The following is a 16291-nucleotide window of genomic DNA, read 5'->3' on the forward strand; positions in this document are numbered from 1 at the left end:
CATTTATAAGCATGAACTCTGGCCAGGCTCGGTGGCTCACGCCTGTAATTAACACATTTCCGTACTTTCCAGATGCAACTTTACATATGTCTCTTATTTGAAACTATTTCAATAATTATTACATTAACTCCAATACAGTTTATGTAAATAGCCATCCATTAATAAATAATTTTATCATTTGGAATAAAAATGATTTAGTCTGTATGTAAAAAGGTTTTGTCTTACTTATGTTCTAGGTTCTATATCTTAGCTCACCACAAATTGTGCGATTATTTCAATGGCTGGTACCATTTGACTCAGTACTTACTTCAAGATTGAAGATTCACTCAGCTATCACACATAAAGCACTGATAGCAGTGACTCTTACTCAAAGTATGACATAAAGGAAAATGTATAGGCAAACTTAAGGAATCACTTATTAAAGGAAAACTTATATGTTATTTTTGCATGAGAATAAATTAAAGGGGAGGATGCTAGATGTCAGTTGCTACAGTAAAAGCATGAACCTCATGTTTCTTTGCAAAATCCTCTGGTTCTGGGTATGAACACCAGTCACTGAGAAATAACAGAACGGCCTTCAAGTATTTGGCAATGGAAGTTATCTCCTTAGCACAAACTAAAGCTGGAAATCTTGGTGACTGTCTCTCATCTCTCACTGCATTTTCATTTATTTTGCTGGGTGCTGATTAACCTCCACACACTTGATTTTCAAGCCTCTGGTCTTAGCTAACTTCCACATTGTGAAATCTCACTTCAACTTATATCATTCCAGTTCATTCATTGAATTAAACTTTTTTCTTATTTGTACAGCACCTACTTTGTACCTCGCATTTCCTTATGTGCATTTTCATGTCACAAAATCTCAAAACCTTATTGTAATATGTATCCCCTGGAGTAAAACAGGGAAGAAATAAATATATATTTTTTTGAGTAAATTTAAAAAACATATAATGTGGTGGCAAGAGCCTGTAGTCCCAGCTACTTGGGAGGTTGAAGTGGAAGGATCGCCTGAGTTCAGAAGGTTGAGACTGCAGTGAGCCCAGATTGTACCACTACGCCAGCCTGGTGACAGAATGAGACTATGACTCAAAAAAAGAGTTCCCAGGGTAAACATTCAGGGTTGTACTAACATCTGACTCCATTTTCTATTTGCTACTGACACCTTTTAAACCTTGCTGCTACTTCTTATTCTGCCCAGCTGGGCAAGCGATACTAAAGCTTGGTTGCTCATTTTTTTGGCATCAGATGAAAGTTAAAATCACATGTGTGTACCAGCACCCTAACCACACCCAGTAACCACCATAACACTCCAAACCAGGCCCCATCTCTGCTTTCTCTAGTCATTTTTGGATCAACTTGGGAAGTCCACCCCACTCTCCCCAGAAAGCCTCATTTAATTTAGTATCATGCCATCATCAGTATCAATATCCAAACCAAACTTTGGGTGGGAGTCCATCCTGTTCCAGTGCAGTGACCACAGTGCAAAGTAATAAAAAAATTTGAGAAATAAGATAACAAAAAAAATCCAAAAAGTTACGTTGTGTATGTTCATTCTTCAGAGGAAACTCATGACCATTATACTTTTCCAATTTTTTCATCGTGTTCCAAGAACAAAAAAAGGCTATGTTATTTTCATGCCTCTCCTTGAAATGTTCTTTTATTTCCAAATGTTTTCATATGCTTACTACATTTATATTTTTACTTTATTTAAATCAAGATACAAAACATGGATCTTCTATCAGCACAATAAAAGGTATGTAGAGTACAATCATACATTGCATATTCATTAATAATGAGGCAGGTTTTAGGATTTCAGAGTCTAAAAGTGCACTACTATGGTGTTGGTTTTTGTTTTGGAGTTGTAATCTCACTCTCACCCAGGCTGGAGTTGTAATCTCATTCTCACCCAGGCTGGAGTGCAGTGGCACTTTCACAGTCACTGCAGCCTCAACCTGGGCTCAAGCAATCCTTCCACCTCAGTCTTCCAAGTAGCTGGAAACACAGACGTGCACCACCACGCCCAGCTAATTTTTTTATTTACTGTAGAGACAAGGTCTTGTCAAGTTGCCCAGGCTAGTCTCAAACCCTAGGCATGAGCCACCACTCCCGGCTTAGTATTTTCATTATAGCCACATCAATATCCCAGGGCAGGGTTGGACATGGTGGTTCACGCCTATAATCCCAGCACCTTGGGAGGCTGAAGTGGGAGGACTGCTTGAGCCCAGGAGTTAGAGACCAGCCTGGGCAGCATGTCAAGACCTCATCTCTAAAAACAAAAAAAAATCAAAAATTAAGTCTGTGTAGTGGCACATACCTGTAGTCCCAGTTACCTGGGAGGCTGAGGCAGAGGATTGCCTGAGCCCAGTAGGAGATCAAGGCTGTAGTGAGCCACTGCACTCCAGCCTGGGTGACAGAGTGGGAACCTGACTCAAAAAAAAAAAATCCCAGAGAAGAGTGCAGAAAGAATAACTCAACTTCAAATTATCATTATATAATCCAGAATTTGTATTTTGATAAATTTCACCATGAAAATAAATTTTTGAACTGGGCACAGTGGTTCATGCCTATAATTCCAGCAATTTGGGAGGCCAAGGTGAGAGAACTGCCTAAGCCCACGGGTTCAAGACCAGCTTGGGCAACTTGGCAAGACCTCATCTCTACAGTAAATCAAAAAATTAGCCAGGCATGGTGGCATGTGCCTGTTGTTCCGGCTACTTGGAAGGCTGAGGCGGAAGGATTTCCTGAACTCAGCAGGTCATGGTTGCGGTGACCATGAGTGTGCCACCACACTCCAGCATGGGCAACACAATGAGGATCTGACTCAAAAAAAAAAGAAAATAAATTTTGTAGATTTTGTCAACCTGGAAAGCCTAATGGTGCATTCGGAGTGTCTGTTATCAAGTTCCCAACTGAGACAAGGTAACATGTGTTGGAAGAAGGAACATTATTCATTAAGAGTTATGGAAAAATGATTAAATTTTATTAAAGCATGAGATCTATGATACATTCTAAATAAAACAGTAGCAAACTGTAATGCCAGTTGTTCAGTGTCAATCTACACCTGTACTACTATTCTTGTTCTTTGTATTAAACTACCCTCTATGATTACACTGTTCTATCTTCAATTTATAAGAATGAACACTGGTCAGCCTTGGTGGTAGCTCATGCCTATAATCCCAGCACTTTGGGAGGCTGAGGCAAGAGGATTGCCTGAGCCTTGGGCTTTGAGACCAGCCTGGGCAACTTGATGAAACCTCATCTCTACAAATATAGTCAAGAAATTATCTGGGTATGGTGGGGTGTGCCTGTAGTTCCAGCTACTTGGAAGGTCGAGGTGGAAGGATTGCCTGAACTCAGCAGGTCGAGGACATGGTAGCCATGAGCATGCCACTGCATTCCAACCTGGGTGACAGTGTGACTCCAACTCAAAAAAAAAAAAAAAAAAAGAATTAACACTAATTTTTCATTCATTATTGATATACAACAGTGATTGCCTTTCAAGAAAGAGGATGCATTTTCCCTGCATTACTTCCACCATAAGATCAGTCCCTAGAGATGCACCCCTTTCCTCTCATGAAAAGTCCAGTGTCTTGATGTCCTGGCATGAAGCTTCATGGTCAGTTTGCAGAACAATTTTTCCTATAACCCACAGGGACCTTCTCTCTGAAGAAGGGCACCAATAAACACAAGCATGATGACTTACAGTGTCACATTCTTTTCCACCCCTCCCTGATGCCAGTTCACACAATACTGAATTTAAAATTTCAGCCTCTTTGTTCTCCCAAGGAACGCAGATAGGAATGAATCACACCTAGTAGAGCAAGCCCTTTCATTGTATTGCTTCCCAAAGACACTGAAGAAAGGCCTATAAAAAAAGGCATAGTGAGCCGGGCTCAGTGGCTCAGCCTGTAATCCCACGCCTTTGGGAGGCTGAGGTGAGTGGATTGCCTGAGCCCGCGGGTTCGAGACCCGCCTGGGCAGCGAGACCTCATCTCTACAATAAATAAAAAAATCAGCCGGGCGTGGTAGCGCATGCCTGTAATTCCGGCTACTTGGAAGGCTGAGGCGGAAGGATCACCAGAGCCCAGCAGGTCGAGGCTGCGGTGGCCAGGAGCGGCCACTGCACTCCAGTCTGGGCGACAGAGTGAGACTCCAACTCAAAAAAAAAAAAAAAAGGCATAGTGCCAGCTATTGGTAGAAGTCAATAAATAGGAATGTAGCCCTTTCAAGAAACAAGTCCATAATCAAATAAAACATTTTATAAACAGAAGATAATCTGTCATCTCCTCACATGTTCTTACTCCTCTGCTATACATCGTGTTATGTGTTTTAACACACTTGGACTTGGAATTATTCTGCAGTTTGTAACATCTCAAATTAATCTTGAAGAATTATAGACTGAGTTATTCCTCGTATGAATGTATAGTCTCTGTTGTGGGAACAGATTAAATGATTTACCACATTTGTTACATTTGTAGTTTCTTACAAAAAAAATCCTTTGGTGAATCCTGAGTAGACAGTTTCTTAAAAGTCTTCCCATGTTAAGTACATTTTTAATGGATTCTGTCCTTTATGAATTCTCTTGACTCTAAAGGCAAGAAAATTGGATAAAAAGCCTTACCAGGCTGGACATGGTAGCTCATGCTTGTAATCCCAGCACTTTGGGAGGCTGAGGCAGGAGAATTGCTTCCAGCTCAGGTTCAAGACTAGCCTGGGTAACATGGTGAACTTCATTACCACAAAAAAATGCAAAAACTTAGCCAGGCATGGTGGTGTGTGCCTATAGTTCCAGCTACTTGGGAAACTGAGGCAGAAGGATAGCTTGAGCCAATCATAACACTGCACTCCAGCCTGGGTGACAGAGTGAGGCCCTGTCTTAAAAAGACAAACAAAAAACACCTTACCACTTTCCTTATATTTGTGAGAGGTTGCTCTCTAGAATAAATCCTCTGATGTTCCACAACTTTGGTCATTGGGTAAAAGCCTTAACATGCATATTACTTTTGTGTGGTCTCTCTAAAAGATATATACTCTGACCAGACGCACATTGTGAGGCCTGAATAAAGCCCTTGCCACACACATTGCACTTACATGGTTTCTCTTCAATATGGACTCTCTGATGTCATGTAATATTTAAACTCATGGTAAAGTTTTTCCAGGCACAGTGGCTCACGCTTGTAATCCCAGCACTTTGGGAGGCTGAGGCAAGAGGATTGCCTGAGCCCAGGGTTTGAGATCAGCCTGGACAACTTGGCAAGACCTCATCTCTACAATAAATTAGCTGGGCATGGTGGCGCGTGCCTGTAGTTCCAGCTTGGAAGGCTGAGGTGGAATGATTGCCTGAGCCCAGCAAGTTGAGGCTGCAGTAGCTTGTGAGTATGCCACTGCACTCCAGACTGGATGACAGAGTGAGACTCTGACTCAAAAAAAAAAAAAAAAAAAGTCTTTACCACACTCATTGAAGTTGTACTGTATATCTCCAGTATGAATTATTTGATGTTCTCCAACTTTTGATCCTCGGGTAAAATCCTTGCCACACAAATTACATTTGTGTAGTTTCTCTCCAGGATGAAGTTTTCTTATATCTAATAACTAGTAAACACTACTTTAAAACACTGCTATCTTCATTGTATTTTTAAGTGTGAATTATGTGGTGAATCCTGATTTTAGGACCATGCTTGAAAGTCTTGCCACATGTAATACACTTGTAAAGTTCTCTCCAGTATGAACAATCTGATGATGAGTGAGATGTGAGCTCCAAGTAAAAGCCTTACCACAATTATAACATGTGTAAGGTTTCTCTCCAGAATGAATTATTTGGTGAACGCTGCGGTCAAACCATTGTCTAAAGTCCTTGCCACAGTCAATACATCTGTATGGCTTCTCTCCAGTAGGGATTTTCTCATGAAGCCTAAGATGTGAACACCTGCTAAAAGCCTTACCACATTCATTACATTCGTAAAGTCTATCTCCAGTATGGATGACCTGATGTTTAGTTAGGCTTGAACACACACCAAAGGCTTTGTCAAACGCATGACATTTATACGGTTTCTCTCCAGTATGAATTCGCCAATGATTCACAAGGTGTGAATTTTGACTGAAGACCCTGCCACATACATCACATTTGTAAGGTTTCTTTACAGTATGAACTCTATGATGACTTTCAAGGTAAGAATTCTGACTAAAGATCTTGCCACATACATCGCATTCATAAGGTTTGTCTCCAGTGTGGACTACCTGATGCATGGTGAGGTGAGAGGCCTGAGTAAAGGTTTTGCCACACTCATCACATTTGTGAGGTTTCTCTCCAGCATGAATTATTTGGTGAATACTGATGTCAGACCGTTGTCTAAAGGCCTTGCCTCAATTTACACATTTGTATGGCTTCTCTCCCATATGAATCTTCTCATGATGTCTGAGGTGAAATCACTTGATAAAGGCCTTACCACATTCATTACATTTGTAAGGTTTTTCTCCAGTATGGATTACTCGGTGGTAAGTTAGGCTTGAATGCATGCTAAAGGCTTTGCCACACTCATGACATTTGTAAGGTTTCTCTCTTGTATGAATTTTCTGATGGATTTAAAGGTGTGAATTTTGACTGAAGACTTTGTCACGTAGATCACATTTGTATGGTTTCTCTCCGGTATGAATTGCCTGGTATTTACTGAGATGTGATCCCTGAGTAAAGGTTTTGCCATATTTATCACATCTGTAAGGTTTCTCTCCAGCATGAATTCTTTGGTGAATCCTTATGTCACACTATTGCCTGAGGGTCTTGCCACACTGAATACATTTGTACTGCTTCTCTCTGGTGTGAATACTCTCATGATACCTCAGGTATGAATGCTTCATAAAAGCCTTGCCACATTCGTGACATTTGTAAGTTTTCCCTCCAGTATAGATGACCTGATGGTTAGTTAGGCTTGAATGCACAATAAAGACTTTGCCACACTCATTATATTTATATGGTTTCTCTCCAGTGTGAGTACTCTAATGGTCCACCAGACTTGAATTTTGGATAAATGCTTTACCACATTCAAGACATTTGTGTGGTTTCTCTCCAGTATGAATTCTGTGATGTTTTATAAGTTTTGACCTTTGGATAAAACCCTTGCTACATTCATTTCATTTATAAGGTTTCATTCCAATATGGACTGCCTCATGTTTAGTTAGGCTTGAATGCATCCTAAAAACTTTGCCATAATCATGACATTTGAAAGACTTCTCTCTGGTATGAATTCTCTGATGATTTTCAAGGTGTGAATTTTGTCTGAAGACCTTGCTACACTCGTTACATTTGTAAGACTTCTCTCTGGTGTGAATTCTATGATGACTTGCTAGGTTTGAATTTTGACTAAAAACCTTCACATAGATAACATTTATATGGTTTCTCTCCGGTGTGGATTGCCTGATGCCCAGTGAGGTGAGAGTCCTGATTAAAGGACTTGCCACACTCATTACACTTGTAAGGTATTTCACAAGTGTGTTTTCTGGTCTTCTGTGAGAAACAAAGGAGGCATCAAATCACTCCAATATGTATTATAAATGTTGGTGTGGACACTAGGAAGAATTGTTTGATGTGGTGAAACCGAGAAACCATTGTGGATAGACTTCTCAACCAGATGACATTCGTAAATTTTTCTTTCAGTCTGAAGTTCCTGCATTTCAGCCAAATGGGACCAAAAGGTTAATTTATTCTGATTTCCAATAGGCTTATTTTCTGCATCCCTTCCATCGTGTTAGTCTCTTCCACCAGTGATGTTTTTAATTTTAATTCCAGGGACTACCTTGTCATTTCTTTCTTCATTGCTCCACTGACACTCAAAATCATAAATATTTTCCTGGATTTTCCTGAAGTAGAAAATCTTTGATGTCAAGGCTTTCATGTCTTTCCAAATATTTCTCATGTGCTATTACTGCTCTCTTTTGGTGGTAATTCCTTGATCACATGTGTAGAAGATACATCTATAAGATATGAAGAAACATAGGTTTCCTATTAACAACGGTTGGTAAATCAATACCTCGTGTTGAAAAATACACCCAAAAAACCAGCCTTGGTGGCTCAGCCTGTCATCCCAGCACTTCAGGAGGCTGAGGCGAGTGGATTGCCTGAACCCGCGGGTTCAAGACCAGCCCCAGTGGCAACTTGGTGAGACCTCATCTCTACAATAAATCCAAAAAAATATTAGCCGGGCATGTAGTGCATGCCTGTAGTTCCAGCTACTGGAAGATTGAGATGGAAGGATCACCGGAGCCCAGCAGGTCAATGCTGGGGTGGCCATGAGCATGCCACGGCACTCCAGTCTGGGTGACAGAGTGACTCCAACTCAAAATAATAATAATAATATACCAAAAATTACCACTCAGTTGTTAATAAAGAATAAAATGATGTCTTCTGCAGAAACATGGATGGAATCAGAGACCATTCGCCTAAGTGAAGTAAGGTAGGAACGGAAAACCAAATACCACAGGTTCTCACTTATAAGGGAGAACTAAGCTAACAATCTGAAAAGACATATAGATGATATAACGGACACTGGATACTCAGAAGGGAAGGGTGGGAAAGGCAGTAGGGACGAAACACCGTCTACTGGGTACAATAAACATTAGTCAGGTTAGGGGTACACTTAAAGCCAGGGCTTCTTCACCACCAAACAATGCATCCATATAACCAGAAACCATTTGTAGCCCCTAATGCTACTGAATTTTTTTATAAAAGGAAAGAAGAAATATATTATGCCAAAAATAATAGTTACACTGAAAAGTTACAAAATTTTCAACCATGATCTTCAAACTTTCAGGACAAAAAGGGAACAGGATTTTTAATACAGAAAGAGTGATTACCTGTAATTCAAATTAATTTTAGGGAAGCCCAGTTTCAAACAACCTATGACCCCAAAACTTGTGTTGTGTAAATTTGTGTTAACCCTGAAAAGGGGGGTATTTTCCCACCATGACCTCAAAGGACACACCAATTAGCTGTAAATACATGACTGTCCCATAACTGAAGAGAAAAAAAAATTATACTAAACATATTGACTTCATATTGATTGTAAACAAATAAATACTAAAGACTAAACAAAGATATTCAGCCTTCTATATCCTTGGGTCCTGCAACCACAGTTTCCACATCTGTGGATTCGACTAACCACAACTAAAAATACAGTATTCTTGGGATGCAGATCCTGTGGATACAAGGACCAACTCTTCATATCCAAGGGTTCTGCAGGCCTGACTTAGGAACTTAAGCATCTAAGCATTTTGATATCCATGGGGTTCCTGGAACTAATCCTCCATGGAGACCAAGGAACAGCTGTGTCATAATAATAAATAATTTTTCAAAACCTTATTCAATGACTACTTTAAATAAATAGCAATTTTAAATTGCAAAACAATAACAACACTCGAAAAATGAGAAAAAATTAATAAAACAATGTGACAAAAATACAACTTTCCTGAATACCTGTTATGAAACTATCTACACCCACACAGACCAGGCATTTTGTGACATTAACAAGTGGTGCATGTCAGTTATATTGAGTAATATATGTTAAAAATCCATCATCTTGCAAAAGGACACTACATAATAATAAAAGGCTCAATCCATCAACAAGAAATATCCATTCTAAACATATTTGCACCCAACACAGGAGCACCAGCATTTATAAAACTACTACTAAGTAAACTTGAAAAAGATATTGACTCTAACACTATTATAGCAGGAGACTTGAATACTCCACTGACAGCCCTAGATAGATCATCAAAGCAAAAAATCAACAAGGAGATCCAGAAATTAAACCTGACACTTGAACAAATGGACTTAATAGATACCTAGAGATTATTCCACCCAAAAACCACAGAATATACATTCTACTCATCACCACATGGAACATACTCCAAGATCGATTACATCCTTGGCCATAAATCAAGCATAAACAAATTCCATAAGGTTGAAATCTTGCCATGCACATTCTCAGACCACAATGGAATAAAAATAAATATCAACACCAACAACATTTTGCCAAAGCCCACAAAGATATGGACACTAAATAGCATGATGCTGAACAACTACTGGGTCAACACTGAAATCAAAGCAGAAATTGAAAGATTCCTGGAAACAAATGAAAATGAAGAAACATCTTACCAACACCTCTGGGATGCCCTGAAAACAATTCTCGGAGGAGAATTTATATCTCTATGAGCACACATCAAGAAAACAGAAAGATCAGAAGTTAAGAGCCTAACAAATCACCTAAGGGAGCTGGAAAGAGATCACCAAAGCCCCAACTTTAGCAGAAGAATCCAAATCACAAAAATAGAGCACAAATACAGGACATAGAAGACAAAAATATCATAGAAAACATCAACAAAATAAAAAGTTCATTGAAAGGATTAACAACATTGATGGGCCCCTAGACAGAATAACCAAGAAAAGGAGAGAAAGAGCCCAAATAAACACAATCAGAAATACAAAAGACCAAATCACAACTGATCCCAAAGAAATACAAAAGATTATCAGAGATTACTATGTACACCTGTATGGAAACAAACTTGATAACCTAAATGAAATGGAGGACTTTCTGACATCACACAACCACCCCAGGTTGAAACAAGAAGACACTGATACACTAAATAGACCAATAACAACTCAGAAAATTGACTGTTACACGAAAACTACCTACCAAAAAAAGCCCTGGAAAAGCCAGGCTCGGTGGCTCAGCCTGTAATCCCAGCGCTTTGGGAGGCTGAGGTGAGTGGATTGCCTGAACCCACGGGTTCGAGACCTGCCTGGGCAACTTGGCGAGACCTCATCTCTACAATAAATAAAAAATTAGCGGGGCGTGGTAGTGCGCGCCTCTAGTTCCAGCTACTTGGAAGGCTGAGTCGGAAGGATCGCTGTAGTCCAGCAGGTCGAGGCTGCGGTGGCCGGGAGTGGCCACTGCACTCCAGTCTGGGCGACAGAGTGAGACTCCAACTCAAAAAAAAAAAAAAAAGCCCTAGAAAAAAACAAACAGCCCCTTTAAAAAGTGAGCAAAGACGAATAGACACTTCTCAGAAGAAGATATATGGGCAGCCAACAGACACATGAAAAAGTGCTCAGCCTCACTCATCATCAGAGAATCGCAAATCAAAGCCACATTGATGAGATATCACCTAACCCCAGTAAGAATGGCCATCATTAATAAAACAAACAACAACAGATGCTGGTGAGGATGAGGAGAAAAAGGAACACTTCTACACTGCTGATAGGAATGCAAACTTGTGCAACCTCTCGGGAAGACAATGTGGCAATTTCTGAAAGAACTAGAAATTGACCTTCCATATGACCCAGCAATTCCCCTATTGGGAATATACCCAGAGGAACTCAAATCATTCTACAAAAAAGAAACCTGCACATGTTTGTTTGTTGTTGCTCTATTCACAATAGCAAAAACATGGAACCAACTATGTTGCCCATTGAAGTTGGACTGGATAAAGAAAATGTGGTCTGGGCTCGGTGGCTCAGCCCGTAATCCCAGCACTTTGGGAGGCCGAGGTGAGTGGATTGCCTGAGCCTGAGGGTTCAAGACCCACCTGGGCAACTTGGTGAGACCTCATCTGTACAATAAATCAAAAAATTAGCCGGGTGTGGTAGCATACGCCTGTAGTTCCAGCTGCTTGGAAGGCTGAGGCAGAAGGATCGCCGGAGCCCAGCAGGCCGAGGTTGCGGTGGCCGGGAGCAGCCGTTGCACTCCAGTCTGGGTGACAGAGTGAAACTCCAACTCAAAAAATAAAAAAAGAAAAGAAAATGTGGTACATATACACAATGGAATATTATGCAGCCATAAAAAAGGACAAACATATGGACTTCACAGCAACTTGGATGGATTTGGAGTCGATCATACTCAGTGATCTATCACAGAAACAAAGAACAGAGTACCATATGTTCTCTCTCATAAGCAGACCTTGAACAATTATAATACTATAAGAAAACATTTGGCAGTAATGGGAAACTGTTAGGGGAGGGGGGCAGGATTGGCAGTTGAGGGAAACTGTCAGGGGAGGGAGGGGCATACTTCATCAACAAGGGTCCCTGTATAATCAATGTTTGTATACCTAACCCTAAAATGTACTCCACATCTTTATAATTTTTTTAAAAATCCATCACCTGTAAGTCATGTTGAAAATTAATAAGATAGACTGATAATCTGTAATAAAACCAGAATTAAATACTATTAAACAAAATTATACAAATTTATGGTCTGGGAAATTCTAAACAATGCCAAGTGAGAGGGAAAAAAACTAACAGCCCCATTAAAAAGTGGATGAAAGACATGAACAGACACTTCTCTAAAGATGACATTCAAGCAGCCAACAGACACATAAAAGATGTTCATCCTCACTAATCATCAGAGACATGCAAGCCAAAACTACAATGAGATACCACCCAACTCCGGTAAGGATGGCTATCCTTAATAAGTCAAAAAAACAACAGGTGCTGGCATGGCTGTGAAGAAAAGGAAATGCTTCTACACTTTTGGCAGGAATGCAAGTTAGTTCAACCTCCATGGAAATCATTCTGATGATTCCTAAAATAATTAAAAATTGTCCTTCCATATGATTTAGCAATACCCAAAGGAACATAACTCTCTCTACCAAAAAACACCTGCAGACATATGTTTATTGCCACACTATCTACAATAGCAAATATATGGAACCAACCCTGCTACTCATTGAAAGTGGACTGGATAAAGAAAATGTGATACATATGAGGTCTGACAGTTAAGTCTGCGAGCTTGCCACCATGCTCTTACATTGGCAGCCCTGTACAAACAGCTTGGTAAGGTTTCATAACCTTGGTCTATCGGTGTCTCACAGCTGTGTTCATGTCAATGTGTAGCGGTGGCTTGCTGAATGGCATTCATTACCGTTGTTGCAAGATTTTGTGTGCCATTGCAAGAATGCCGGAGCTTGAATTAGAGCAATGAACAAATATTAAACTTCTTGTTAAACTTGGCAAGAGTGAGAGTGAAATCAAGGACATGTTAGTCCGAGTTTCTGGGGAAAATGCCATGAAGACAGCCATGATTCACAAATGAATTAAACATTTTTCTGAAGGGAGAGAAAGCGCCACTGATGAAGAGAGGTCAGGAAGGTCAGTAACAAGTGGACCTGACAAAAACATTGCAAAATTTTAACAAATTGTTCATCAAAATCATTGACTAATGGTAGAAGCATAGCAGACAAAATAAACATTGATAGACAAACAGGAAAATCTTAACTGAAAATCTTGGCATGAGAAATGTGTGTGCAAAAATGGTCCCGAAGGAGCGCTTGCATCAGGACAATGCACCAGCTCACACAGCACTGTCTGTGAAGGAGTTTTAGCCAGGAAGCAAATAACTGTATCAGAACACCCTCCCTACTTACTTGATCTGGTCCCGATTACTTTTTTATTTACCCAAAGATAAGAGAAATATTGAAATGAAGACATTTTGATAACTTTCAGGACACCAAGGATAATGCAACAACAGCTCTGATGACCAGAAAAAGACTTCCAAAATTGCTTTGATGGATGGACTAGGCACTTGCATTGGTGCATAGCTCCCCAAGGGGAGGACTTTGAAGCTGATCATAGTGCTATTCAGCAATGAGGTATGTTGCATTTTGTTTAGGATGAGTTCGCAAACTTAATTGTCAGAGTTTGTATATATGATGGAGTATTATGCAGCCACAAAGCAGAACAAAACCATCCCTTTTGTAGCAATTTGGATGCAGTTGGAGACCATCATACTAAGTAAACTTTCACAGAAACAAAGAACTGAATATCCCATGTCCTCACTCATAAATGGGCCCTGATCATTGGTCACATGAGCACAAGGGTAGGATTGGCAGTTGCTGGATACTGCCAGAGAAGGGAGAGAAGGACGAGCACAGGGGGCACATGACAACACTTGAGAACACAAAGGGTACCTGATCCACTACCAGGGGAAGTGAGGATCACCTAGAAGCCCAAACCTCACTTGCATGCAGCCTACTTATGTAGTAAATTCTCACCTGTACCCCACAATTCTATAATAAATAAATAACTTTTTCAAAGAAAGAATAAGGACAGGACTTACATTCTAAAAGGAGCATACACTGTGAGAACTAGAAAATATGTTCAGACCACTGACTTTTGAAATCTCAGGTCAGGCAAATAGATACTATAAAGGATAAGAATTAGAGAAAGATGTCAGAAATCACAATTATGAGCTCCTATCTGCAGTTACATAACAGCCAAGTAAACAAACCACTCCCTATCTGTACAGCAACTTTTAAATATCCATTTCATTGGCCACAAAATTTATGTAAAACAGAGTACGTACTTTCAATGTTTATTAATAAAGTTCAGTGACAACACTGTTAGAAAAAACTGCAAAATAAAAACATAAAAGATACAATACAATCAAAAATGCTTCATAATAAACATGACAGAAAGTTTATATATCTTCTTTAAAAAAAAAAACCAACTTGAGCCCTTACATAAAACATGCACTACTATAAGTTATCTAACAGCATTAACTTGTCAAAAAGACTTGAAGTAAATTATCATTATTTTTCAAATAGGACAGAAGACTCACAAGGTTTTTATATCTAACTCAAATTTACACAGAAAATAAGGTGCTCCAACATGGAGACAATATTCATTTTAGAAAGAGAGATTCCTGCTTATGTAAAGAAAGCAATGGGATGTGCTGAGCCTTTTCCAGAATCCCAGCCCTTTGTTTAGTTTAGGAGAGAGCATTTCAGATGGTTCTAGAAAAATATTACGCACATTCATCCACTTCTGAAAGCATAGGGAACACTATAACATGCAGACATCTAGCTCTCTTCCAAGAACTACTGAATCTTAAGCATAGGGTAGGAAACAGGAAACTGTGTGTGCATGTGTGTGTGAGTGTGTGTATGTGTGTGTGTGTGTGTCTATTTCAGTCGCCCAGGCTGAAACGCAGTGGCACAATCACAGCTCACCACAGCGTTGACTTCATGGGCTCAGGCAATCCTTCCGCCTCAGCTTCCCAAGTAGCTGGAACTACAGGTGTGCACCACCATGCCCAGCTCATTTTTTAATTTTTGTAAAGACAAGGTCTCGCTATGTTGCCCAGGCTGGTCTCAAACTCCTGGGGTTAAGTGATCCTCCTGCCTCAGCCTTTCAAATTGCTGGGATTACAGGCATAAGCCACTGCACCTGGCCAGGAACTATATATTTTGTTAGTCTGCCATAGGACTTTATTTCTACTTAAGCTCTGGAACCACCAAAAATGAATTGTGAGGGGGACAAAACATATGAAAAAAGGGAATAGTTAAGCATGTCCCAATGCCACACTAGGAAGATTTTATCTCAGAGGTAACAAAGCTTCAACCTCAGTCAAGCAATGCAGGGGCTCCCAAGAGGCACAGAGGAAAAGTGCAAAGTCACACAGGGGCAGATCCCAACTTCAGGAGGGACATGTCCTCACCCAAGGAGACCAGGTTCCTATAGTTTTTCAACATCACATCCCTGTATAAAGCTCTCTGAGCAGGGTCCAGGCACTTCCACTCCTCTTGAGAGAACTCGATGGCCACATCACTGAATGTCAACCTTCCCTGAAATGAAAAACACATCTCACCGAGGGACTGTGGGGAGAGTTATCTTCACATAAAATAACAAAATGAGAGGTTTAAGTATCAATTCAGTTCAAGTGAGTGCTCTGACAAAGGTATTCTGAAGCATGTTTATCTCTCTAATCGCATTTATTACACTTTTCCATAGGAGGTTACGGTATCCTGTAAATCAGTGTGGATTTCTCACTTTTGTAGACAATAGAAGAAATACATTAATAAAAACTCAACACAGGGTTATCTCTATAAAAGTGTTAAATATTATGTTTGACACATCAAGTGATATTCAATATCTAGATGAGCTAGAGAAAGAGAGATGACAATGTCCACAGTGGCATTTTTTTTTTTTTTTTTTGAGTCCGGGTCTCATTCTGTTGCCCATCCTGGAATGCAGTGGTACTATCCTGGTGCACTGCAGCCTCTGCCTTCTGGGTTCAAGTGATCCTCCCATCTTGGCCTCCCAAACAGCTGGAACTACAGGTTGCACCACCATGCCCAGCTAATTTTTTAAAAATTTTTTGTAGAGATGAGGTCTCGCTATGTTGCCCAAGCTGATCTCGAACTCCTGGGCTCTAGCAATCTTCCTACTTCAACCTCCCAAAGTATTGTGATTACAGGCGTGAGCCACCACACCTGGCCCACAGCGGCTTTAAAAATAAAAAAA

The 16291-nt window shown here is 40.1% G+C and overlaps 1 protein-coding gene across 1 annotated transcript; it reads right to left on the bottom strand.

Annotated features, from left to right (window-relative positions):
• Positions 1-5646: 5646 nt before the first annotated feature.
• On the bottom strand, positions 5647-15630 carry LOC103258269 (zinc finger protein 480-like). Its single transcript, XM_021711318.1, is given in 6 exon segments — positions 5647-6189; positions 6442-6657; positions 6910-6993; positions 7593-7723; positions 14625-14690; positions 15486-15630. Coding segments are annotated over 6 exon segments (1185 nt in total).
• Between the last annotated feature and the right edge of the window lie 661 nt (positions 15631-16291).

The sequence above is a fragment of the Carlito syrichta genome, unplaced genomic scaffold (assembly GCF_000164805.1).
Source record: "Carlito syrichta isolate Samal-C Ts95f unplaced genomic scaffold, Tarsius_syrichta-2.0.1 Scaffold302045, whole genome shotgun sequence".
NCBI classification, from domain to species: Eukaryota; Metazoa; Chordata; class Mammalia; order Primates; family Tarsiidae; genus Carlito; species Carlito syrichta.